The sequence below is a fragment of the Symphalangus syndactylus genome, chromosome 3 (assembly GCF_028878055.3).
Source record: "Symphalangus syndactylus isolate Jambi chromosome 3, NHGRI_mSymSyn1-v2.1_pri, whole genome shotgun sequence".
Taxonomy (NCBI): Eukaryota; Metazoa; Chordata; class Mammalia; order Primates; family Hylobatidae; genus Symphalangus; species Symphalangus syndactylus.
The window spans coordinates 23,574,890-23,596,771 of NC_072425.2; the positions used below are offsets into that span (position 1 = coordinate 23,574,890).

The 21,882-nt window shown below is 46.0% G+C and overlaps 2 protein-coding genes across 10 annotated transcripts in view; one reads left to right on the plus strand and one right to left on the minus strand.

Moving 5' to 3' along the window:
* The window catches only part of STOM (stomatin), a 37,941-nt gene extending 25,379 nt beyond the window's left edge, over positions 1–12,562 (plus strand). For 2 of the 3 annotated variants that reach the window (XM_055271270.2, XM_055271268.2), the window contains one exon: positions 3,846–12,562. In XM_055271270.2, the coding sequence (XP_055127245.1) occupies positions 3,846–4,052 (207 nt within the window). In that variant the 3' untranslated portion in view covers positions 4,053–12,562. The remainder of the gene's footprint in view (positions 1–3,845) is intronic. The other variant, XR_010119981.1, reaches the window with a different exon arrangement.
* Positions 12,432–21,882, minus strand: part of GSN (gelsolin) — a 62,778-nt gene continuing 53,327 nt past the window's right edge. For all 7 annotated transcript variants that reach the window (XM_063636054.1, XM_063636055.1, XM_063636053.1 and 4 more), the window contains 7 exons: positions 20,588–20,678; positions 18,550–18,720; positions 17,750–17,924; positions 16,225–16,349; positions 15,925–16,002; positions 13,792–13,852; positions 12,432–12,843 (listed from right to left, as the gene is read on the minus strand). In XM_063636054.1, coding sequence (XP_063492124.1) covers positions 12,674–12,843; positions 13,792–13,852; positions 15,925–16,002; positions 16,225–16,349; positions 17,750–17,924; positions 18,550–18,720; positions 20,588–20,678 — 871 coding nt within the window. In that variant the 3' untranslated portion in view covers positions 12,432–12,673. The remainder of the gene's footprint in view (positions 12,844–13,791; positions 13,853–15,924; positions 16,003–16,224; positions 16,350–17,749; positions 17,925–18,549; positions 18,721–20,587; positions 20,679–21,882) is intronic.

Consider the following 21,882-nt stretch of genomic DNA (forward strand, 5'->3'; position numbering starts at 1 on the left):
CACTTTGGAAAACAGTCTGGCAATGTCTATTCAAACTGAACATTTGTATACCCTATGAGCCAGCAGCTCCAACTCCTAAGTATGAATCTAACAGAAATGCACTCATATGTTTACCAAAAGGCACGTATAGAATGTTCACAGCAGCACATTGACCCAAACTAGAATACCCAAATGTCCATTCCTAGCTGAATGAATGAAGTCTGGTTTATTCACACATAGGCATACTGCATAGCAAAGAGAATGAATGTAAGTGCTCACACACATAATTTGAGTGAAAGAAGCCGGTCACAGAAGAGGACAGATTCTCCCATGTGTTTCTCTGTATGTTAGGTTTGGTTTTTAAAGTGTTTAGACCAGCTCTTAGTGGCCTGAAATGTAGTATCTTTTATGTTTGCATCAGCTTTTATTTCCTTTTCATAACTCTCAGAAAAACACCTGGCACATGCTTTTGGGCTCATGTTTCTGGGTGTAGAAGTCTATTAATTGACAGGGTGGAGTGCAGAAATACAGATCACCTTTCTCTGCCTTTTCCTCAGCCCAGACCACCTGGTCTACAGAAGGGACAGGTAGCACCAACTTCACATACGTGAAAATGCCAGACTTTAAAATGATGTTCTATAAATATGAAATGTTGATTGCTATGAGATTACTGCACATTCGACAAAAGCCGTGCACACCCACAAATAGCTTGCTTTGCTCTCTAAGGTCCTATCAATGGAGTGTACTTGGCCTCTATTTAGACAAAGCCAGTGGTGTCATTTACATCTTTGGCAGCTTGCTCAGTGTGGCTTTTCTATGAACAAAATGTGTGTCCAGCCCAGTGGGTCTGGCTTCTCAACCAAGCGATTGTGTATTGATTAGTGGTGGGAAATGAGATATCTTTTCACTTGGTCCATGTCCAAAGAAAAAAGTGCCTAATTGGACATCTGAGAGGATATGGAAAAAATGAGAGCCTGCTGCTCTCATAGCAGGGGATTTCTGAGGTATTCTCTGTAGTGTCTACCTTGGAATACAGTTCTGTGGTTTTCTTTGAGCAGAGCTGGCAGTTGTCCCTTCTCACAGACCTAGGCAGGACATGATGGGTGGCTTTGATAAATTTAAGGTTTTTATCCTGTAAACTAGATCCTTTCTCTCAGTGAGTACCATATTCTGTATCCTACCTCCATTAATGGCACTAACCTATGCAACCAAAGCCTGGAAACCTGGGTCTCAGCCTGTGTCCCCCTTTCCTCCTCCTACCTAGTCTCCAAATTCCATTGATTTGCCCTCCTTCAGGGAGGGAGAATAGCTCCCCAAACCATTTCATTCTCTGTTCCCACCACCTGTGAGTTGCACCAGCCACTCTAAAGCAGTTCCACTAGCAGCTTTCACTGCCTTCTCTTGTAACCTCAGACATTCGTCGGAGAGTTTTTTCAAACTAGATCTGATGGAGGTTACTTACCTGCTTAAAATCATTCCGCAGCTTCCCATTGCCTACAGAATGAAGACCAAACACCCTGGCCCTCACTGCCCTTCAGAACGCAGCCCCATTCATCCCCCACCTTTCCCCTCTTCCTGCCATAGTATTCAGCCATTGACAGTTTTCTGGAATATACCATTTTTATATCTCAGTACCATTTCATGTGTTCTGCCCAAAATATTCTTCCTCATCTTTTTCTAAACAGCAAACATTTTATCATTTAATATTCAACTTCTATAACCTCACCATGTCACCCTCTGGAAAAGTTGCTTTCTTCTGTGTGCTAGCACTGTGCCTTGTACATATGTCTGTCAGCATTTATCACACTAGAATGAAATGATCTACTTCCATGTCTGCCTTCCCTACCTGACCAGGAGCTGAAGAAGGCTAGGGATTCCACTCTATCCCTAGCTTCTCCTACACAGGGCTTATTAACACCTAGAAGTCCCCCAAATTTTGCTGTGTAAGTGAATGAAATTTCACTGGGCATAAGACCATCACCTCCAATTCTGATATTCATGGAGTATTATGGACCACTAATTTTTCAAGATTCAAGTGAGGATAATAACCTGGAGAAATTGTACTTTTAATCTTGATAATTATGGTATCTTAATACCTTTCCTTCTTCTAGGATTATGAATTAAAGTAACTACCTTGAATCTTTTGTGCATTAAAGCATAGTTGGACCCAAAAATCAGGTCTCGTCACTTGCCGTTCCTCTATAATAGCCCCCTTTATTCATTTAACACTTTATATCCTTTCTCTGTCTTCCTCGCAAGTGGTCCTCTGAAGTACATGTTAGTCTGCTTTAAGAATGGGAAACTGAGGTTCAGGATGTTCAGTAACCTCTCTGAGGACGTTCGGCTGGTAAATGTTAGATTTGGGATTTGAACTCAAGTCCATTTGACTCCAGAGCTCCTGTTCTGTCCACTACTCGAGTGATCTTCAGACTTTTTTGTCTGTGAAACCCCTTACAGAATTTAGAAAAACTATAAAGCCCATCAAACATTTTAAATTGGCATGTAAAAATTTTCATCTTGAATTTATGTACTTGCCAAGAATATAATTCCTGGCATGTTGTAAATATTGACATTTTAAAATAAAACTGTTAACATCATTCTTTTAAATGCACCCAATGAGAAATAATAATGATTTAGTTATCCATTAAAAATATGTAAGTAAACTCTTGTCAGGAGCTTTATATTGTTTTTTCTTCTCCTTCTTAAACCTAAGTTTTTTATTGCACCTTCACTTCCCCCAGATTCTTTTCCTAACATATATTTTGTCATGAATTATTTTATTAACATACTGCAACATATTTAGTCCATAAGTTAGAATTAATTTTTAAAAATTTCCTGTAACTAAAAACAAGGTTCTACAAACATTTCAGAATCTCTCCTAAATAAGAAGTCAATTTTTTTTTTTTTTTTTTTGGAGACAGAGTCTCATTCTGTCACCCAAGTTGGAGTGCAGTGGCATGATCTCGGCTCACTGCAACCTCCCAGGTTCAAGCAATTCTCCTGTCTCAGCCTCCCGAGTAGCTGGGTTTACAGGTGCTTGCCACAACGCCCGGCTAATTTTTGTACTTTTGGTAGAGAGGGGGTTTTGCCATGTTGACCAGGCTGGTCTCGAACTCCTGATCTCAAGTGATCTGCCCGCCATGGCCTCCCAAAGTTTTGGGATTACAGGTGTGAGCCACTGCACCTAGCACCGGAAGTCAATTTTTACTAGAAATGCTTGTCTTCATAAGACGAATGAGAATTAAATCGTACATGTATAGATGGCTGTTGTTTAATTCTAGAATGAGACAGGATTCAGCATCAATTTTATTTCTATTTTTCATTTTTATAGCTATAAGGACTTTGAAACCTTATTTACATAAATAAGTAGATGGAAGTTTTGTTTAAAGTAGTATCATACAGTTCTTAGCACTCCCTTTGAATTTATGTGCCAAAAAAATCATATCACAGTCTTTCATCAAAAAATATTTATAATGACCTGTCAGCTTTCAGTTTAGTAAGGTACTCATCAGAGAATTGGAAATCCTCCTGACTTGCAAAAGGATTTGCCTGCAGTCATTAAAATTACTCACCTTCTCAATCCTGCACAGTATTTTGAATTATCCCTTTGTTTGTTACCCTGGAAAATGGGAGAAAGGCTATAGTAAAAGAGAATGTGTTGATCCAGGCACTAGTCAGGCAAGTCAGTTTTAGAAAAAGAAGCATATGGAAACTGAGTATGTAGAAATTGATTTCCTTGAAACTATTCTGGCATACACCCTGGAAAGTTTTGTGGACCACCTGAGGTATACATACCCCAGGTTGAAGAGTGCTGCGTGTCCCCATGTGGTTTTCTCCAGTTCAACCCCTCCTTTCACCGTCCATAGGTTATTGCAGCCGAAGGAGAAATGAATGCATCCAGGGCTCTGAAAGAAGCCTCCATGGTCATTACTGAATCTCCTGCAGCCCTTCAGCTCCGGTACCTGCAGACACTGACCACCATTGCTGCTGAGAAAAATTCAACAATTGTCTTCCCTCTGCCCATAGATATGCTGCAAGGAATCATAGGGGCAAAACACAGCCATCTAGGCTAGTGTAGAGATGAGCGCTACCCTCCCAAGCATGAGGTGGGGGACCAAATTAGCCTTTAACTCATAGAGAGGGTAGGGCTTTTCCTTTTCCATATGTCAAATGTGGTGTTCCCAGAATGTATAGCAGTTACAAAAATAGGTGAAAGAATTGTTAGCTTGTAAATACCAAGAGATTGGTGATTTATATAAGGTAATCTGTTAGTCTTAAAATAGTTAAAAATTTGTATTTTTAGATTATTATGTAGTAGGTTAGATCCCTCTTGTTTTGACTTCCACTGACTCATTCTGAACCCCCTAAGCACCCAGGCCAGAGGCAAGAACCTGGGCTGTAACTGCCACCTGACACCGCTGACTGGATAAATGCTTTGCGGAAAGTGATGACCTTACACCACAACCAGCTTCTCTAGGTCATATGTGCCTTACCTCCAGAGAGTCTTTTTTTTTTTTTTTTTTTTTTTTTGAGATGGAGTTTCACTCTCGTTGCCCAGGCTGGAGTGCAGTGGCATGATCTCGGCTCACTGCAACCTCCACCTCTCGGGTTCAAGAGATTCTCCTGCCTCAGCCTCCCCATAGCTGGGATTACAGGCTCATGACACCATGCCCAGCTAATTTTTGTATTTTTTTTTTTTTTTTTTTTTTTTTTAGTAGAGATGGGGTTTCACCATGTTGGCCAGGCTGGTCACAAACTCCTAACCTCGGGTGATCCACCCACCTCTGCCTCCCAAAGTGCTGGGATTACAGGCATGAGCTACCACACCTGGCTTGGAGAGTCTTAATTAAGGAAATTTCCCTAATGTTCATTTATTTTCTAAATCCAGACCATGTTTCAGAATAATCCTTACTTGAGAGTAGCCATTTTCTTGCCCATACTTGTCAGAACTAGAGGAAATAGCCAAAACTAATGAAAAAGATTACTCTAACCCTTCAAAGACTTTTAAATTCACTACTATAGTGGTCATTTTAAAAATACATCCATGTTTTAACTTATTTGAGCCTTCTAAATGATTCCTCTGTGTTCTGTCTTTCAAACCAGCTAAATATTTGTCACAAAAGTGCTTTTTTCTCACTGTTGCCTATTTTCTATGTCAGGTTTTAAACAGTTTTAATTTTGTAATAAAATTTTCTCTACATTCTATATGCAATTGTTATATATCCATTTGAATAGCTTAAGGACTAATAGTCCTAATAGCTTAAGGACTAAAATACTTTTTTAAGAGATAACTTCAGGAAACCATTATATTTTACTATCTGCATGCTGTTAACTGTGGTACACTGTGAAATATGTTGATTACAAACCCATTCATTACATAGTATAAGGAATTCACAATATATTGACTATATAATGTCTAATGATCTTGGGCAGATACTGTCAAACTTACAATATCTATATAGATGTAGATCTTTTTCAATTTACCTAGTCATTCTTCTGTCATGTATATTGATGCTGAAAGAGGAACTGGTCAGCTCCTCTGGACAACAAATTCTTAGTCTATAATATTAGGAGACATCTTCTGTTTGGCAAATGTCTATGAATCGGAGCAACCTGGCATTCTGCTTACTGGCCAGAAAGCTGGCGGGTGACATTTGTAACTTTTCCTCTTTGAGACTCTGAGTTCACCTAGAGAAGTCTAAGCATAACAGCTTTCTTTCCCAGCATGAGCCTTTATAACTCTCCTTAGCTCAACCACTCTGTCCATCCAGCCAATGGATGTCCCTTCCCCTGTACCCCAATTTCAAGCTTATTTTAGGAAGCCTTGAACTACCATGTATCCTGGCTCCTAGCTGAGTTTATTAGAGGTATGGAGCAGTGCAACTTAAACTCAAGTTGCACTTACATTTTGAATTTTAAAATGATGGTTTTATCTGTTGTGTGAAGTGGCTCACCCTTAAGGACCAGGAGGCTCCATATCCTGACTGAAAATCTTTTCTGAGACTTAGAGTAATAGTGCTTTTGGTTCCTTGAGTTCTCCTGTCTCCAGATACCAAATGACCTTGACTTTTCTGCCTTGTGAATTCATAGTCCAATAGGTTGAAATTAAATCACTTGGGAGGGATGCGTAGAAGGAGCTCTAGGAACACAGTGCCAGTGCAGAAGTTTTTCCAGGTGGCCTCCCTTTCCAACAATGTACATAATAAAGTATATGCACTTTCACTAATATTTTTGGGGTGAGAGTCTGTTTCGGCCTGTGTTGAATGTATGTGGATTTCCGTTTTCAGAAGTAGTACATTAGATCCTCCGGTTCTGAGCTGGCTGGTTGACTTCTTCGTGTGCTTTGTGGGCCAGGGGAAGGGGACAGGCTGCTGTGGGCCATCTGCTGTCTCCCAGGTCCAGGCACCCTCTGGTGCACTGGCCCACACATTTTCCCTGGGGAGTTTAGAGATCCACACACACCCTCCACCACCACTAAGCTTTAACTGACTTCATTTTCTTTTGTTTTCCTCCAAACGGGACAGGAACCCACTTCTTGCTGTCACCCAGTTAATCACATAGACATAGCCTTTACTTAAAAAGAAAGAAATAGTGATAAAAAACCAATGTGTTTTACCTGCAACATCTGACAGAACTGTCTTGAATTAGTGGCTGCCATTTGGGAGCACCAGTCACTCAGCTCTGTGCAGAAATACGTGTATGTACCTTCTATCATTTTATCTCAAAATGGTTTGATAGACACTTTATTATCACCATTTTGTAGATGAGGACACTGAGGCTCAAAGGTTAAAACAGCCAAAGTCACATGGTTGGAAAGGAACAGAGCTGGGATTCAAACCCACATCTGTCTAATACCAAAGATTTGTGAGGTGTATCAGTGTATCTTCATGTGACACTGCCTGCCTCTAGTGCCCCCATCCACACACGACCACCACCACTTTGTAGATAGATCACAACTTTTCCCAAGACTATCAAAGTTCATTTGTCTTTACATTCACACCTAACCAGGCCCTAAACTTAAACTTTTGTTTTGGGCCATCCGATTCAGCCAAAGTTCATTATAAAAAGAGGAGAGTCAATTGGGCATTTTTTGTTTGATTGTTTGTTTGTTTGTTTTGAGAGGAAGTCTCGCTCGTCACCCAGGCTGGAGTGCAATGGTGTGATCTTGGCTCACTGCAACCTCTGCCTCCTGGGTTCAAGAGATTCTCCTGCCTCAGTCTCCCGAGTAGCTGGGATTACAGGCGCATGCCACCACGCCCGGCTAATTTTTGTATTTTTAGTAGAGACAGGGTTTCACCATGTTGGCCAGGCTGGTCTCGAACTCCTGACCTCAGGTGATCTGCCCACCTCGGCCTCCCAAAGTGCTGGGATTACATGTGTGAGCCACTGTGCCTGGCCCGATTGGGCATTTGTAACCACAAATATCATAACACACTGTCCTGAGCAGGAGGAAACCCAGTGTTCCATAGACTTTCAGCTTATGTAGCCTTTTAAAATATATCATTTCTTGTGATACTCACAAACCTGGTCTCACAGTTACTTGGCTAGTAAATAGTGAATCAAGTGCCCTTTCCTCTTACTTTCAGCAGTAAACCCCTTTTTTCAAAGGTAACTGCATCGGTAAAAGGTTTACAGTGTCTTTTGCCAGGATAAATTCTTGAGTTCACATTTATAACATTTACTGAATATAAAGTAACTCAATGAGAACAATGAGGCTGTTTTGAAAAACAATATTAGAGTTATGAAAGAGTTCCAATCTTATATTCAGAGTCTACATTCTATTTCTCCATTTTGCTTGTCTGTTTTTATTACCACTTTAAACATGGAATTTGAATCTAATGTTTATAAAATCACAGAAGCACCTCATAGAATTCTACATATTTCTGTTTGAAAATCACTGCTCTGGAATGCTTTCCTTGCTATAGCATCCACCTTATAATGTGACCTTGGATAAGTCATATGATCTCTCAGCCTCATTTTCCTCACCTGTAAAACAAGGAGATTATAGTCCAGCTGTTTGGGTCTCAGACCTTTTGAGAATGTGTTGGAAGCTACAGAGCTTCGTCCGAAAACTGCACATAGTGTGCACAACACAAATGTGGATCCTTTGGGGGTACACTGGCCCCACTCCCAAACCTATCCAAAGACTTAAGAAATCCTGGGCTAGATCATGTCTAAGATCCAACTACAAAGCTATGCAGTTACCTGAAGAGTTTTTACTTTATAGGAACCAAGAAGGCTGCAAAAGGAACCACGGTTGAATGCCAGCACTGTGCAAGACACTTTACACATCTTTTTTCATGTCCATTCATAATCTCATTTGGCTGTGTTGACCAGGCCACAGGAAAATCCCCGGGGATATTAGTGATGATCTCTTCCTGTGATGTTGTTAACATCAGGTCTACAGCAGACCCAGGCTCAGATCAAGGTAGGATTTGCCTAAACCAGTCATACTTGCTAATAGGATACAGCCCCTTTCAATCTACCCTTTCAATCTACCCTGTAGCCAGAAGAGTTTAGTAAGAAAGGAAATTGAAGCCGCTGTTAAGACTGTGGTTTTACAATAAACTCTAGAAACATAGTAATCATAATGTAGGCTGCAAATCTTCCCTAAAAGATTCCGGGGGGAAATGACTGGAAATTGAGCACTCTGAAAATTACAGGATGCCACAGAACTGTAAGGAGCCATTAACTTTTAATTTTCCGCATCTGGCCCCCAGAAGTCTCCAGCAAAATGGCGGTCTACCCAGCATCCATTTATCTCCTCCCTCCTTCCTAGGAGCCATGACTTTGTTCAGATACCTCCCCTGAGAGCTCTGACCTCAGGAGAAGAATTCACCCCCATCCGCTAGGATGAACCTAACTGGTCTATGAATAATTCCATCCTTCTAGCCCATGATTCCATCAGGAATGATTATGTGACCCAATATGGGCTCTTGAGACCTGACGAAAGGTTTTCCGTGGACTTGGGAGCAGTTCCTCCTCCCTTTTCTGAAAACTTTTCTAGAAACAGTCCTCTTTTCCTCTGGGCATTGCTGTTCATGGGTGTGGAGCAACCAGAACACCTACAGATATTTTACTACCAGACTAGCGAGGGCCAAGAGAATGAGCAGGAAACTCAGGCCCACTAGGTTTAGTCAACCACGAAGGCCCCCTCAACTCTGAACTGATTATGTATGACAGCACATAAGTGTGCTTACGGTTTAATTTGGTTTGAGTTAGCTCTCCACTGCTTACAGCCAAAAACATCCTTTCTGATCCACAGTACATTGGGTCTTTGCCTCCACGGATGAATACTAGGTTCTGCTGTGGCCTAGGTGCTTTCATTATTTTTAACCATTTTTGAGCACTTACGATAGGCCAAACATTGTGCTAAGCATTACCTCCCTTAATCCTCATGAGAATTCTAAGTGGGGGAACACTGTTCTTATTCCCATTTTTCAGCTAAGGAAATGGCAAAGAACTTAAAATCACACTGCCAATGAGTGGTAGAGCTAGATTGGAACCCAGGTCTGACTCCAAAAGCCAGCTATTAGCCACTATCTTATACCACTTCCAGCTAGGTATTAATACAACATTACCATTTTGCAGGTGGGTAACTTGAGTCTCCTGAAGTTTCTTTTAAGTATTATGTCTATAATGCCTTGCACAAAGTAAGTACAAAATAAATATCTGTTCAACTGAATTGCCCAAGATTGGACACAGGATCCAAGCCTAGCGTTGTCCCTCTGGCATCTGTCTCATTATTTCACAGTGATTTTTCCATTGTAGGAGATGATGACGTCTGCGACTGTTAGAAAGATAAAATGTGTGGTTGAAGTGATAGTGCTCTTGATTGGCTTTTCTGCCTTTGAGAGAAAAATAAGAAGTCAGCATCTCAGTGGCCCCAGGCTGTTTTCTTTCTCAGAGCATTGCACAACTCTTTGGAGGCCACGGCCATACCCTTGAATGCCAGTATAAACTGAAATGAAGAATTAATGGGCAGGTCTACCTGAAATTTTACCTCCCACAAATTTCTAGGAAATAAGCCAGCTCTGTCCAGACAGGCCTCTACCTGCCTGTCGTGAAAGCCCTAGAAGCTTTGGGTGGTAAATGCCACTTCTGTACCAGGACTTTGTCAAGTTGATTGCTTTGACCATGAAAGCAAACCTTTGGGGGTAGGCAAGGCAGGCATTATGGGATCAAGTCCAAACCCTTGCTATGGCATTCAAAGCCCCAGCCTGCTTCTCAGCTCAGAGGCCTGCCACTCCAGGCCGCTGTCTGTCCCTGAGCACGCTGTTCCCCTCACAGCCCCCTGCCTGTACTTGCTGCACCCTCTGCCTGAAAGTGACTTGATCTTCCCTCCATGTTTCATCCAGAAAATTTCTTCTCCACTACCCTCAACACTTCTGCGATGAATCAATCTCTGGAGGAACGGCCCTTGGGGAATCCATGCTTTTAAAAAGTGTCCTGGGCAATTTGGGTGATCAGCCAGCTTTGGAGACAACAGTGTAAACACACACACACACACACACACACACACACTCACAGCCTGCCCATCATTTAAGCCCTCATGCTGGTTTCTGTTCTTTTACAGTCATATGCTTGGGACCTTTCACATCATAACTCAATGGGGATGGAATGGTGGTGGGAGGTGACACAGAACAAGGGGGGGAAAACAAGGCGAGAAGAGACCAAAAGAACAGAGGGAGAGGACTGGGGAATGTCCTCCAGCAGGTTCCTTGGACTGGTTTAGAATCTCCCAGGAGAAAAGATTATGAAACAACATAGAAGTCTCCAAGAGGGACTGTGTGACATGCTGAGCATGAGTAGAGAGTCAGGACCCAGGGGACCAAGAAGGCACAGAAGAGTCCCTTTCCCATACCCTGAAGACCATAAACTTTGAGAGCATCTGGGGGCAGCTCTTGTGATGGCAGCTGCTGCAGTGATTTCTCCACATAGCTTTGGGGCAGCAGAATGAATCTGTGGGAACCAGAGGTAGCAAGGAAGGTCCAAGCAGCTGCTACAGGATGTGGCAGCTATGAGGATGCACCCTGCCTGCTTTCTACTGCAGGGCATATAATTGATAAGGGCTCTGGCTGCTGGCTTTGAACTTCATCCCACATGTGTCCCAAGGCCAGGCCTCCCAAAGACTGAGTGCAGGGGGCAGATAAGGCACGCCTGCTTACGAGAGACACACGATTCCTTTGCTGGCTGACTTTGACTCTGGCTCAAGAACACTTTGAATCGAACGGGCTGCTCATGTTCATAGCAGCCTTAAGCATAATAGCCAAAAGGCACAAATAACAAAGAGTCCATTGATGGCTGAATAAACCAGATGTGGTATAGACATGCAGTCGAATATTACTCAGCCACAAAAAGGAGTGAAAAGTTGATATATGCTACAACACGGGTAAGTCTTGAAAACATTCTGCTAAGTGAAATAAACCACACACAGAGGACAAATGTTGTATGATTCCACTTATATGAGGTCCCTGGAATAGTCAAATTCTGAGACTGAAAGTAAAATACAGGTTACCAGGGGCTGGCGAATAGGGAAGAATGGGGAATTAGTATTTAATGGGCAGAGCATTTATATTGGGGATTATCAAAAAGGTTTGGGTACAGAGAGTGCTGATGGCTACACAACACTGTATATGCAATGTTACTGAAATACACACTTACAAATGGTTAAAATAAACTCTGTTATGTACAGTTTGCCACAATAAAAAACAACAAAAATGGGACTATACCATTAAATTTAAAAAGAACACTGAATTTGGCTTTGGGACTGCCGACAAGCTTTGCCAAATCTTCCTGGATTAAATAAATGACCACTAAGACACTTCCGCACAACCTTCTCTCCCTTTTTTCTCCACCTAGGGTCAGACTTGCGTCTAGGGTCTGATGGCTCTCCCAGTCTTCCTTGGTTCCCCACCTGTTTCCTTTCTTTTGAGACAGAATCTCGCTCTGTCACCCAGGCTGGAGTGCAATGGCGCAATCTCAGCTGACTGCAACATCTGCCTCCTGGGTTCAAGAGATTCTCCTGTCTCAGCCTCCCGAGTAGGTGGGATTACAGGCGTGTGCCACCACTCCTGGCTAATTTTTTATTTTTAGTAGAGACAGGCTTTCACCATGTTGGCCAGGCTGGTCTCGAACTCCTGATCTCAGGTGATCTGCCTGCCTCGGTCTCCCAAAGTGCCAGGATTACATGTGTGAGCCACCGTGCCCGGCCCCTCCCTATTTCCTTTCGCATAGGTATCCCCCAAGACAATCTATACACCTCTCAACTCACTGTGGCATCGCCTCAGGGCACCAGGATTCACACACAGGGTGGATGTAGCTTTTCTACTAGTTTACAGGCAAATGCTAGGCACCTCTCTGGGCATTCTCAGAATTACCAGGGACACAGGCAGAGAAGATGCTGGCTCTCACTGTCAGATGGGCACAAGGAAACGAGCCACACTAGAGTACACACTTCAAAATGTTTTCATTGACTTTGATTTCCCAAACACCGACATTTTAGACAATTTTGCAAGGACTTTGAATTTTTGCTGGGCTATTTTTGGATACTGTAAAAAAAAAAAAAAAAAACGAAACAGAACACACACACACACACTCATAGCAGAGTTGCTCTGCTGGCTGTAAGGCCTCTTTGAGGGAAGGACAGTTCCAAAAGGCACTGACTGGTGACATGGGTGGGTCCTGCCCCTCCTCAGGCAGCCAGCTCAGCCATGGCCCTGTCCAAGGGGTCCACAGACCAGTAATCATCATCCCAGCCAAGGAACCAGCCCACGAAGGAGGGAGGCTCAAAGCCTTGCTTCACCATGGTGATGGGAGTCCGCCGATCCCGATTGGCTGGGTCTGTCTCGATGTACCGCTTAGCTGCAGACACACGTGCAAGAAAAGGAAACCCCAGGAATTCTTAGTGCCTCCCACACCAGGGAGAGGGTGGCTCAGGACAGGAGTTGACAAAGAAGAGGGTCTATGGTCTTACTGTCCCTACTGCCCACCCCCTGCCCTGGGCACCATCCTCCTTTAAAGGCATGATACCCACGTGGGTTCTCCACCACCCTGCTGAGGAACACAGGAAGGGATGGGGCTATGGCTTAACCTCCTGCTTCATAAAGCTTATTTCCCTTGCAGTCCTCTACTGGAAGATATGGGAACCAACTTTTGGGTTCCCAGCTCATAAATCAGATCTATTCAGCTGCCAGGAATCTGCTTTGCAACATCTTTTTCTTTTTCTTTTTTTCATTTTGAGACACCATCTCGTTCTGTCACCCAGGCTACAGTATAGTGGTGCGATCATGGCTCACAGCAGCTGTGAACTCCTGGGCTCAAGCAATCCTCTGACCTCAACCTCCTGAGTAGCTGGGACCAGGGCTGTACATCAACACGCCTGGCTAATTTTTTTGTATTTTTTCTAGAGATGGGGTTTCACTATGTTGCCCGGGCTGCTCTCAAACTCCTGGGCTCAAGTGATCCTCCTGCCTTGGCCTCCCAAAATGCTGGGATTACATGCATGGCCTGCTTTGCCACATCTAAACCTTGACAAGTTCAGCTCCTGAGTATTCTGGAAACTTGAAGTGACTTCTCATCTGTTCCTTCCTTCTCCAAGAACAGATCAGTTCCTTTGGAAACCCAGGGTTCTGTTCTTCACTACCCCAGGCAGGATTTATGAGGGACTGGCCACAGAGGAGGAAGTCCCCACCCTATCTTGTCCATCAGTCCCCTGGAAATGATGCTCATTCCCAGACCTGTACAGGAGCCACTCCCACCACCCCACAAGCAACGGACACCCCCCTCGGCCCCAGCGACTTAGGTCCTCACCAGAAGTCAAGGCTTCTGTCTTTTCTTCTTCTTGAGAATCCTTTCCAACCCAGACAAAGACCTGGAGGTGAGATGAGACACGAAAGGTACATGAGGAGTGCTGATCAAATTCATGGCTGGAGGAAGACTGGGGAGGGGCCAGGTGTCAGACCAGACAAAGCCCTCCCCTTACTAACAGAGCCCATGAACTAAGACTGGAGGGATTTGGAACAGAGGTTGAAAACTGGCAACCTACAAACGTTTTGTGTGCTCACCCACCACCTTGTGTTGGCCAACAATGTCTTTTTAAACCGTTGATGACATAAAAATCTAGATTTTCAACTTCTCTTAAAAAATTGGAGGATCTAGCAGCCTGGGCCTTCAAACCTCACTTGAGTCAAGGTGTGCAGGAGCCGCCCCTTTGAGATGGGCAGTTCTAGTTTGCCTCTGACTCCACTGCTCCCTCACGTCTCCCCATCCCAGCCTGCTTCACTAGCTAACGTTGCCAACCAGGTGCCATCAGGCATTGAGTTTGAGATTCTTCTCTAAAAGTCCATGAGTTATCTCTTGAACAGCATTCACTCGTTCAACAAATGAGTGGCCAAACATATTCTCACTCATTTATTCACCCAACAAATATGCACCGAGAGTCTACTATGTGCCGGTCTGTGTGCATCTTTGTCAAAATGGGCCTAAGGCTTGGAATAAAAATAACTCATCCACCACTATCACCATTCTGAATCTTGTTACAAGTTCTATTACACATAATTTAGCTGATTTTTATGTATCATCTATTTTTATGCATATCTAAAATATTACTTCAAAGAGCACCTATCATTGATAAAATGGCATTAGACAATAAAATGTCAGACTTGGTTTCTCTCACTTTTTTTTAAGATGGAGTCCCACTGTCACCCAGGCTGGAGTGCAGTGTTGTGATCTCAGCCCACTGCAACCTCCGCCTCCTGGGTTCAAGTGATTCTTCTGCCTCGACCTCCCGAGTAGCTGGGATTATAGGCACCCGCCACCAAGCCTGGCTAATTTTTTTGTATTTTTAGTAGAGACGGGGTTTCACCATGTTGGCCAGGCTGGTCTTGAACCCCTGACCTCAAGTGATCTGCCCACCTCAGCCTCTCAAAGTGCTGGGTTTACAAGCGTGAGCCAACGTGTCTGGCCCTCTCTTATTTATTTATAAATGTGTTCCCAACTAAAGTGGAAGCCCCTCGAAGGCAGGCATTCTATCTATTTTGCTCATGATAGGATTCTCAGCACTCAGCATTTTGCCTGGAAGACAGTGGTGCTGAATAAATGTTGGCTGACTGAATCCCTAACAGATGAACAAACAGATTAAGTAGCCAATGGATCAATCAATGACAACTGCTGAATGGCTCAAGCTGCAACCATTTTTGGTCCTGATCTTCCAACTGGGGATTCCAAGCAGCCCTGTGGGTAGTGTAGAGTCTTATGCCTTCGTGGCCAGCCGCTCCATAACTCTGAGGACTCTGGGAGAAGCCACCTTGATAGGAAAGGTGACTGACCTGACACCCCCATGAGAACGTAAGCCCTGGGAGGGCAGGAAAATGCCTACTTTATTCATTGCTCTATCCCTAGCATCTCAAACATAAAGCATTGGCACAAAGCAGTGCCCAATTAATATTGGTTGGGTGAGTGAATGGCATCTTCCCCTGCCAAGTCCTACATAATGGCCTTCTCTAGGAGATGAAGCAGAGGCAGAGCCCAGAGCCCTCAAACCAGAAGCAGAAGCCCTCTAGAGCCTCTAGATGACACTGGACAGTTTATGCCTCCAAACAAGATGCTGCTAAGTTCAACATCCTCCACCAACAGATTTAAAGGAAGAGTTCACGCTCCTGCAAGGTCTGGGAGAGAATGATGAAGGTCATGTGATTTGCTTTTATAGGGCGTTTTGCAGCTTCAAGGTGAGTGTGTCTGCAAGGGAGGTACTGCCACTCCCAGTTTACAGATGAGGAAATGGAACCTCAGAAAGAAGAAGTGACTTCCAGTAGCCTTAGAGAGTTTTCTGGCAACACCTGGCACTGCCTCTTTTAGGTCCTTCTAGCAACTGATCATAGAACTGGAAGTCTACTTTCTCCCACTCCCTCTGGCACAGACAGTCTTCACCTGTCCTTCACCCACCTGGTCCCAGGTGTCCAGAAGCATGACGTCATCCGTAGCCAGGTCTTCCTGCATGAGCTCACCAGGAACCTCTTCGATCTGGGAAGGAATGAAAGAGCATCAGCGAGATGTCTTCCCTCCCCTGGGTGGGCTTCCTCTGTCTGCCCCCTCAGGGAGTGGCACAGCTGGTTGCAGCTGGCAGGGGGCCCCTTCCTCTGTGCCATGCCATCAGAACTGTTTCTCCTGCCCCTGCTGCAGGCCAGTCCTGTGGAACTTGCCTTCCAAGGGGAAAGCAGAGGTGTGACCTCCGCAGGGGCTCACCACAAAACGTCCAATCTTGTTGGAGCAGGCAAAGAGGCGAGGAGGATGGGCATCCATCTTCTTGTCCTTCAGCCGTGGGGATGTGCGGTAGGCAGCCTTCCCGCCCAGGGCCTCCCAGAAGCCATCTGTGAGGGGAGGCCACGCCAGTTGCCAAGGGATGCCATCACCCCCTCTCCCATCTCATCGGACCCTGGGACCAGCTCTGCCCAAGCACAACCAACTGCTCTCCCTCTCCTCCCTCCGTCTTAAAAATCCCAGGAGATCCAGAGGGAAGAGGCCTGAGGGAACTGGAAGGTGACGAAACAGAGGCCCGGAGAGGGCAGACTTGGCAGTAGTCACACAGCCAGGACTACTATTGGCCTGAGGCTGACGACAGCATTGCGGGATGAGGATCATTAGCTCCACTCAGCTAATGAGGCAATTGTGGCTTGGAGAGGTTAAGCAACTCACTCAAGGTCACACAGATGGTTAAGTGTTAAGTCCAGGATACAAATCTTGTCTGATTCTAATACCTATACTCTTTCCACTATACCCGCTCTGTACATGTGCAGCCATTTAAATTTAAATTCATTAAAATTAAATTCAACTAAAAGTTCAGCTCTTCATGCCCACTAATTCCCACTGGTCGCATTTCAAGTGCTCAACAGCCACATGTGACTAATGGCTGTCACATTGGACCTGGCAGATACAGAACATGTCCATCTGCATAGACGGTTCTGCTGGACAGAGCTGCTTTAGACCAAGTCACTCTTCTCCATTTCTGTTAAGCATCAAGCAGCTGGGAATGAACTCAAAGTAACAGTATAAAGACTGTAGGCTGGCAGAAGGAAGAGCTGCCCAGCCCACATTCTGGAAACAGAGCAGGCCGTTGGCATTTCTGTCCATGGAGAGTCTAGAGATGCAAGGAGACCACTGCCCCTCTGATGCTATCAGCCCTGCCTACCACCTTTCAAGGCTTCCTAGCGAGGGACTGCCTCCTTCCACAGCCCAACTGCTCCTTCCCACACTGGGCTCTCCTTTCTTTCTTTCTTCTTTTTGAGACAGAGTTTTACTCCTGTTGCCCAGGCTGGAGTGCAATAGCGTGATCCCAGCTCACCGCAACCTCCACCTCTCGGGTTCAAGCAATTCTCCTGCCTCAGCCTCCCAAGTAGCTGGGATTACAGGCATGTGCCACCATGCCCGGCTAATTTTGTATTTTTAGTAGAGATGGGGTTTCTCCATGTTGGTCAGGCTAGTCTTGAACTCCCAACCTCAGGTGATCCGCCCACCTTAGCCTCCCAAAGTGCTGGGATTACAGGCGTGAGCCACCACGCCCAGACTAGGCTCTCCTTTCTTTAGCTCCTGGAGACCTCCTTCTCTCTGACCACAGCCCTCATTTTAATGCAACTGCTTTTATTTAACATACATTAGGGACAGGCCCTGGGGCGGGGTGGAGGGGAGGATTTAGAGCCCCCAAGCTGAAGGAAAGAAGGGAAACCTAACAGCTGCATCCAGAGTGCAGCAGGCCCCCCACCCCGGCTCCTACCTGGCTCGCTGCCTTCTGCCACCTGCACAGGTTGGGCCCGCAGCACCCTGAGCAGCTCCTGGGCCCCCTTCTTCTCTGCCTCGCTGGCTCCTGTACCCACCCACAGGTAGGCGGCTGAGGGGGTTTTCAGAACAAAGGCATCGTTGGAGTTCAGTGCACCAGCCTTAGGCAATACCTGGGAGGGTACAGCTTGGTTAATCAGGAACCAGACAAAAAGCCCTCAGCCCCCTCCTCACAGCCCAGGAGACCCTGCAGCAGGACTAGCTCTCAGGTGGGGACTTGGAGGAGTACAGCCCATCAGAGCTAAGGGCACAGACTTTGGACCCTGATGGCCTTGGTTGACTCCCACGAGTCACTAATGCACCGTGACTAGCCAACATGATTCTAGAATTCAGGGCTGCATTAACAGAAGTTGAGTGCCCAGAACAAAGGAGGTGAGAGTCCCATTTCCCTCTAGGCTGCTCAGACCACCCTGGGAATCATGTCCAGATCTGTGCCTTCCTCCGTGAAAGGGATAGTGGACAACTGGAACATAATCAGGAATGGCATCCTGATTGTACAGAATGGTAGGTAGTGAGCTGCCCACTATGCAAAGTGTGCAAGGGACACTGGGTATCCTTGAAACAGGGTGAAGTCTAAGACAGACAACCCTGTGGCCAGGGCAGGAAAATACAAAAAGCTGCTTCTTACCCCCTCACTCACCTCCCCCCGCCCCCGTTCCTGTGCCTGGAGATCTGGTCATTGAGCTGGGAGGTTTCAGGGAGGCCAATCCCTTCTGTGGTCCAGGACCTGGAAATTACCTCGACAGCCCGGGTGGCTCCAGCGCTGTTGGCGCGGACCTGGAAGAGGCGGGTGCTGGCAGGGGCTGTCTGCCCGCCCTCGCGGGAGGTGCCACCCTTGTAGATGATCATGGGCTTCCCACCAAACAGGCTCATGAGGTGGGCGGGCTCCTTGCCTTGGACCACACGGCTCTGGCAGGGAGACAGGAGAGCGAGTCAGGGACCTTGGGGGCAGGCTTCAGTCCTTCTATGTCGCACTGGGCCCATCCCTCCAGACGAAGCCATCACGCTTGTGTCTGTGTGTGGCATGGAATGTGACCCGACAACACACAGGCGGGGACACCAGAATTCCAGGAAGGGTGGAGACAGTGCTATTGTCTGAGGTCCCCAGGGCACTGCTGCTGTGGCTGCTCTCCATCTCCATGAGGACGTGCCTTCCTGACCCTCAGCCTGGTCCAAAAACCAGGAGAGCCTGTGTTTGCAAATGTTCCCTTAAATAGAAGCACAGGGATTGCTGGTGGACATTCTCCCAGAATGCTGACGTCAGGCCTGGGCATGACTGCTGGGGGAGTGGTAAGAACAGAGCATTCTAGATCCAGAAAACCCCCTCCTGCACAGCCAGTGCACCCCAGATGCAGGCAGCAGTCAGGGGCTTGGTGGTGGGAGTGAGGCGGGGAAGACATACACCCTCACATCTGCTCCTGCCCTGTGTGCTGCACCTTACCGTGGCCCCGGCTAACTATGTCCAGAAGAAAACCTCACATGTACATCGGGCATATGGCAGTTGCTTCCCACCACGACCCATCGCCGCTGAGTTAGGGCTTAGACCCCAACTCCACCCTGATGGCGAGAACTTGGGCACGTGTCTCAACCTCTTGGGTTCCTCCTCTGAAAAATGGAGCCAAGGATGCTACTCCCAAGGCTGTTGTCAGGATGCACTGAGCTAAGATGGTCATCATCTCATTTAGTGCCCAGCACTAATGACTATCATAGTCAAAGGTCAGGGCACGAACCCCCAATCCCAATCTAGAGCCCTGCCCACTCCCACCGTAGGATGGAGGAAGCACAATTGTTGTCCGCTTCCCCCATATCTCCACAAACCAGCTCTGCTGCCCTCCAGCGCCTGGCCAGAGTGACTTTTTAAATCAGAAATCCCTACACCTCAGACTTATCATTCAGCAACTTCCTGTTGTTCTCAGCATCAAGGTCAACATCATCACCATGGCCTCTGGTGGTCTGGCCCCTCTGAGCATCTCTGTAGCCTCAAATCATGTCATTTTCCCCTTGCGTTAACACCCAATGCCCCTTCCCACCTCAGGGCCTTTGCATGTGTACCACCCTTTACCCAGAATGTGCTTTCCTTCACTCTAGCTGGGCAACTCCTACATGTGCATTAGAGGTCCCAGTCGAACAGTCCCCTCCTGGGACAGGGGTGGACTTTTCTAATCCAATAGGATCCTACCTGGGATTTACGTCCTTGTACTTAACACAAGTGTATAAGGGGGGACTTCTTATATGCCAGGCATGACTCTAAATGCTTACAAATGTTAACTCTTAATCCTCACAGCAATCCTGTGGGACGGTACTGTTATTACCCCTATTTTGAGGACAAAGAGAGGCTAAGTGACTTGCCCAAAGTTGCCCGGAGGTGAGGACCGGATTCAAACCCAAGCCTGCTGGTTCCATATCCGTGCTCAGCCACATCGCCTCTCCCATGTCTCTCTCCCAAGGTCTTGTCAATTTCACTCGCTGCATCTGTCACAGCCATTGGTGTGCACGTGTGTTGAATGTCTACTACCACCCAAGACTGCAAAGTCCATTAGGGCAGGAGCAGTGTGTCTGTGTGTCCATGGCTACAGATGCAGCATAGAACACATGGAAGCCCTAAATAAATACCTGTTCCACAGATGGATACATGGATGGATGGATGGATGGATGGATGGATGGATGGATGGATGGACGGATGGACAAACGAATGGATGGATGAGAGTCAGACAGATGAATGAAGAGAAGGACAAGGCTCAGGCTGCAGCCCAGAGAGGTGGTGGGCTGGGCTCACCTGGACAGGAGTACCTCCCAGCTCCTCATCCAGCTGAGCAGTCAGGATGGCAGATGCAGCGACCTCATCCTGGGTAGACTGGGCACCCTGCCTGGAAAGGGAAGTGAGATTCAGCATCAAGGTGCACACAGAGCCCTGAGCCTCTCCCTTGCCCCGAGTCTGAGAAACCTACACATCTCCCTGTTACCAGTAATGAAACAGATAGAGAGGGAAGGGGACTCTTTCAGAACAATGAGAGCCAGGAACCACACCAACACTTCCACTCTCAGCCTAGCATCTTGCCCGCTTACAGAGATCTGAGTGCAACGCATGGATTTCCTTATGCTAAATGTGTCCCACAGGAGACTGGCTGGGTCATCCCATGCTGAACAGCCATAGAGAAGATGCTCTGAGACTCAAATCTGAGATGCAGAAAAGTGGTCAGGACATTTCTGCAGGTGGAAAAGCAGGTCGCAGAATAGCAAGTGTTACGAGAGCCTATTTGTGGGAAAAGATGTCAGTGATCAAGCCTCCCGTGAACACAAGCAAAGAGGTCTGCACAGATGTTCACCAAAAGGTCCATGGTGATTGCCCTTAGAGGGAAGATTTAGGGGGATTTTGCCTTTCTATCCTACCTCTTTGCATATTGTCTAAGTTTTCCATAACCAACATATGTCGTCATATAAGCAAACAAAATCTGACCTATTAATGTGCTGATGCAGCTAATTTTTTAAACAGTCTTCTCACAAATTTTGTACCAGGTGTATGTATTATCTAGTAAAAAAAAAAAATTTAAGCTGTTTTTAAATGTCTGAGGTTGTTGAATTGAGAGACATTCTACAAAATAACTGACTAGTACTCTTTAAAAGTGTTAAGGGCGTGAAAAAAAGGAAAGACCGGGCAACTGCCATAGATTCAGAGACTTTGGAGACATGATGAGTAAATGCCATGTGGGATCCTGGGTTAGATCCTAGATCAGGAAAAGAACAGTAGTGGGGGCTGGGCGCGATGGCTTACGCCTGTCATCCCAGCACTTTGGGAGGCCAAGGCAGGCAGATCAGTTGAGGTCAGGAGTTCGAAACCAGCCTGCCCAACATGGTGAAACTCCATCTCTACTAAAAATACAAAAATTAGTCAGGTGTGGAGGCGCACACCTGTAGTCCCAGATACTCGGGAGGCTGAGGCAGAAGAATTGCTTGAACCTGGGAGGCAGAGGTTGCAGTGAGCCGAGATCATGCCACTGCACTCCAGCCTGGCGACAGAGCAAGACTCTGTCTGAAAAAAAAGTAATGGGAAAACTGAGGAAATTTAGGTAA